Source organism: Trichomycterus rosablanca, chromosome 6 (assembly GCF_030014385.1).
Source record: "Trichomycterus rosablanca isolate fTriRos1 chromosome 6, fTriRos1.hap1, whole genome shotgun sequence".
Taxonomy (NCBI): Eukaryota; Metazoa; Chordata; class Actinopteri; order Siluriformes; family Trichomycteridae; genus Trichomycterus; species Trichomycterus rosablanca.
In genome coordinates this window covers 52,347,180-52,348,843 of record NC_085993.1, presented here as the reverse complement: position 1 = coordinate 52,348,843, position 1,664 = coordinate 52,347,180, and the positions used below count along the sequence as shown (strand labels likewise).

The 1,664-nt window shown below is 49.8% G+C and overlaps 2 protein-coding genes across 2 annotated transcripts in view; both read right to left on the bottom strand.

The window, feature by feature from the left end:
• LOC134317363 (RNA-binding protein 26-like) overlaps positions 1-449 on the bottom strand; it is a 15,976-nt gene extending 15,527 nt beyond the window's left edge. The window contains exon 1 of the mRNA XM_062998175.1: positions 446-449. Coding sequence (XP_062854245.1) covers positions 446-449 — 4 coding nt within the window. The remainder of the gene's footprint in view (positions 1-445) is intronic.
• Positions 447-1,664, bottom strand: part of rbm26 (RNA binding motif protein 26) — a 35,476-nt gene continuing 34,258 nt past the window's right edge. Inside the window, exons 20-21 of the mRNA XM_062998088.1 lie at positions 702-788; positions 447-603 (exon numbers count right to left, since the gene is read on the bottom strand). Coding sequence (XP_062854158.1) covers positions 466-603; positions 702-788 — 225 coding nt within the window. The 3' untranslated portion in view covers positions 447-465. The remainder of the gene's footprint in view (positions 604-701; positions 789-1,664) is intronic.

Below are 1,664 nucleotides of genomic sequence, written 5' to 3'. Positions count from 1 at the left end.
AACCTTGAATTCCCGTCTAGTAGTAGGTTAGATACCCGTCTAGTAGTACAATCAGATACCCGTCTAGAAGTACAGATGCCCGTCTAGTAGTAGGTTGAATGCCCGTCTAGTAACCTTGGATACCTGTATAGTTGGTCAGATATACGTCTAGTAGAACAACTAGATATCTAGTAACCAAAGATACCCGTCTAGTAGTAGGTTAAATACCAGTCTGGTAGTAGGTCAGATACCTGCCTAGTAACCCCATATACTTGTCTAGTAACCCAAGATACCCGTCTACAGTCAGATACCCGTTGTGTAATGCCGGGCACCGCTCTGTCCCAGATAACACTCTTACCTTAACGGGCACAAATTTCCACAGTCACAGTACAACCCTTTATTTTAGAGAGTTATATTAATAAATGAGTCCAGTAAGTGTAAAGTCAGGTGTCCACATACTTTTGACCCATGTTGACCCGTGTGTGTTTATGCGGCGCTGAATGTACTGACCTCGTCCTCCTCCGGTTCCGCTTCGTCTGGATCTCCGCTGCTCAGGGCGGCGGCCGGTTTGAACCAGGAGAGACGCAGGACCTGATGGTTCAGCCGCACCCCGTGAACGGCCGCCTGCAGAGGGAGACACGGATCGGGGCGGGGTTTAGGACGGACGGACGGACGGACGGGGACGGGGGGGGTGATGAGAATGTGTGGGTGGTGCTCGGTACCTGTTCTGCCTCTGTTCGGGTTCTGAAGGTGATGATGGCGCTGAGACTGGAGTCGTTCATCTGACAGTCCTCGATCTCGCCGAATTGCTAACGGGGACAAACAGAGGCGTCAAAAACGGACGAGGGGGCGACAGACAGACAGACAGACAGACAGACAGACAGACAGACAGACAGACCGGCGCTCCTGGATGTTGTTGATTTTGGGTTCTGTTTGTGGACGCAGCGATGAACCGTGTTCACTGATTAGGGTTTACTGAAGCGTTCCCCAACCCACATGGTTCTATTCCTTACCACATCATTCCATTACACACATCTGTATCAGCAGTAACACTCAGCTACACACACACACACACACACACATCTGTATCAGGAGTAACACTCAGCTACACACACACACACACACACACATCTGTATCAGGAGTAACGCTCAGCTACACACACACACACACACACACACACACACACACACACACACCTGTATCAGGAGTAACGCTCAGCTACACACACACACACACACACACACACACATCTGTATCAGGAGTAACGCTCAGCTACACACACACACACACACACACACACACACACACACACACACACACACCTGTATCAGGAGTAACGCTCAGCTACACACACACACACACACACACACACACACACACATCTGTATCAGGAGTAACGCTCAGCTACACACACACACACACACACACACACACATCTGTATTAGGAGTAACGCTCAGCTACACACACACACACACACACACACACACACACACACACACACATCTGTATCAGGAGTAACGCTCAGCTACACACACACACACACACACACACACACACACACACACACATCTGTATCAGGAGTAACGGTCAGCTACACACACACACACACACATCTGTATCAGGAGTAACGCTCAGCTACACACACACACACACACACACACACACACTCACACACTCACACAT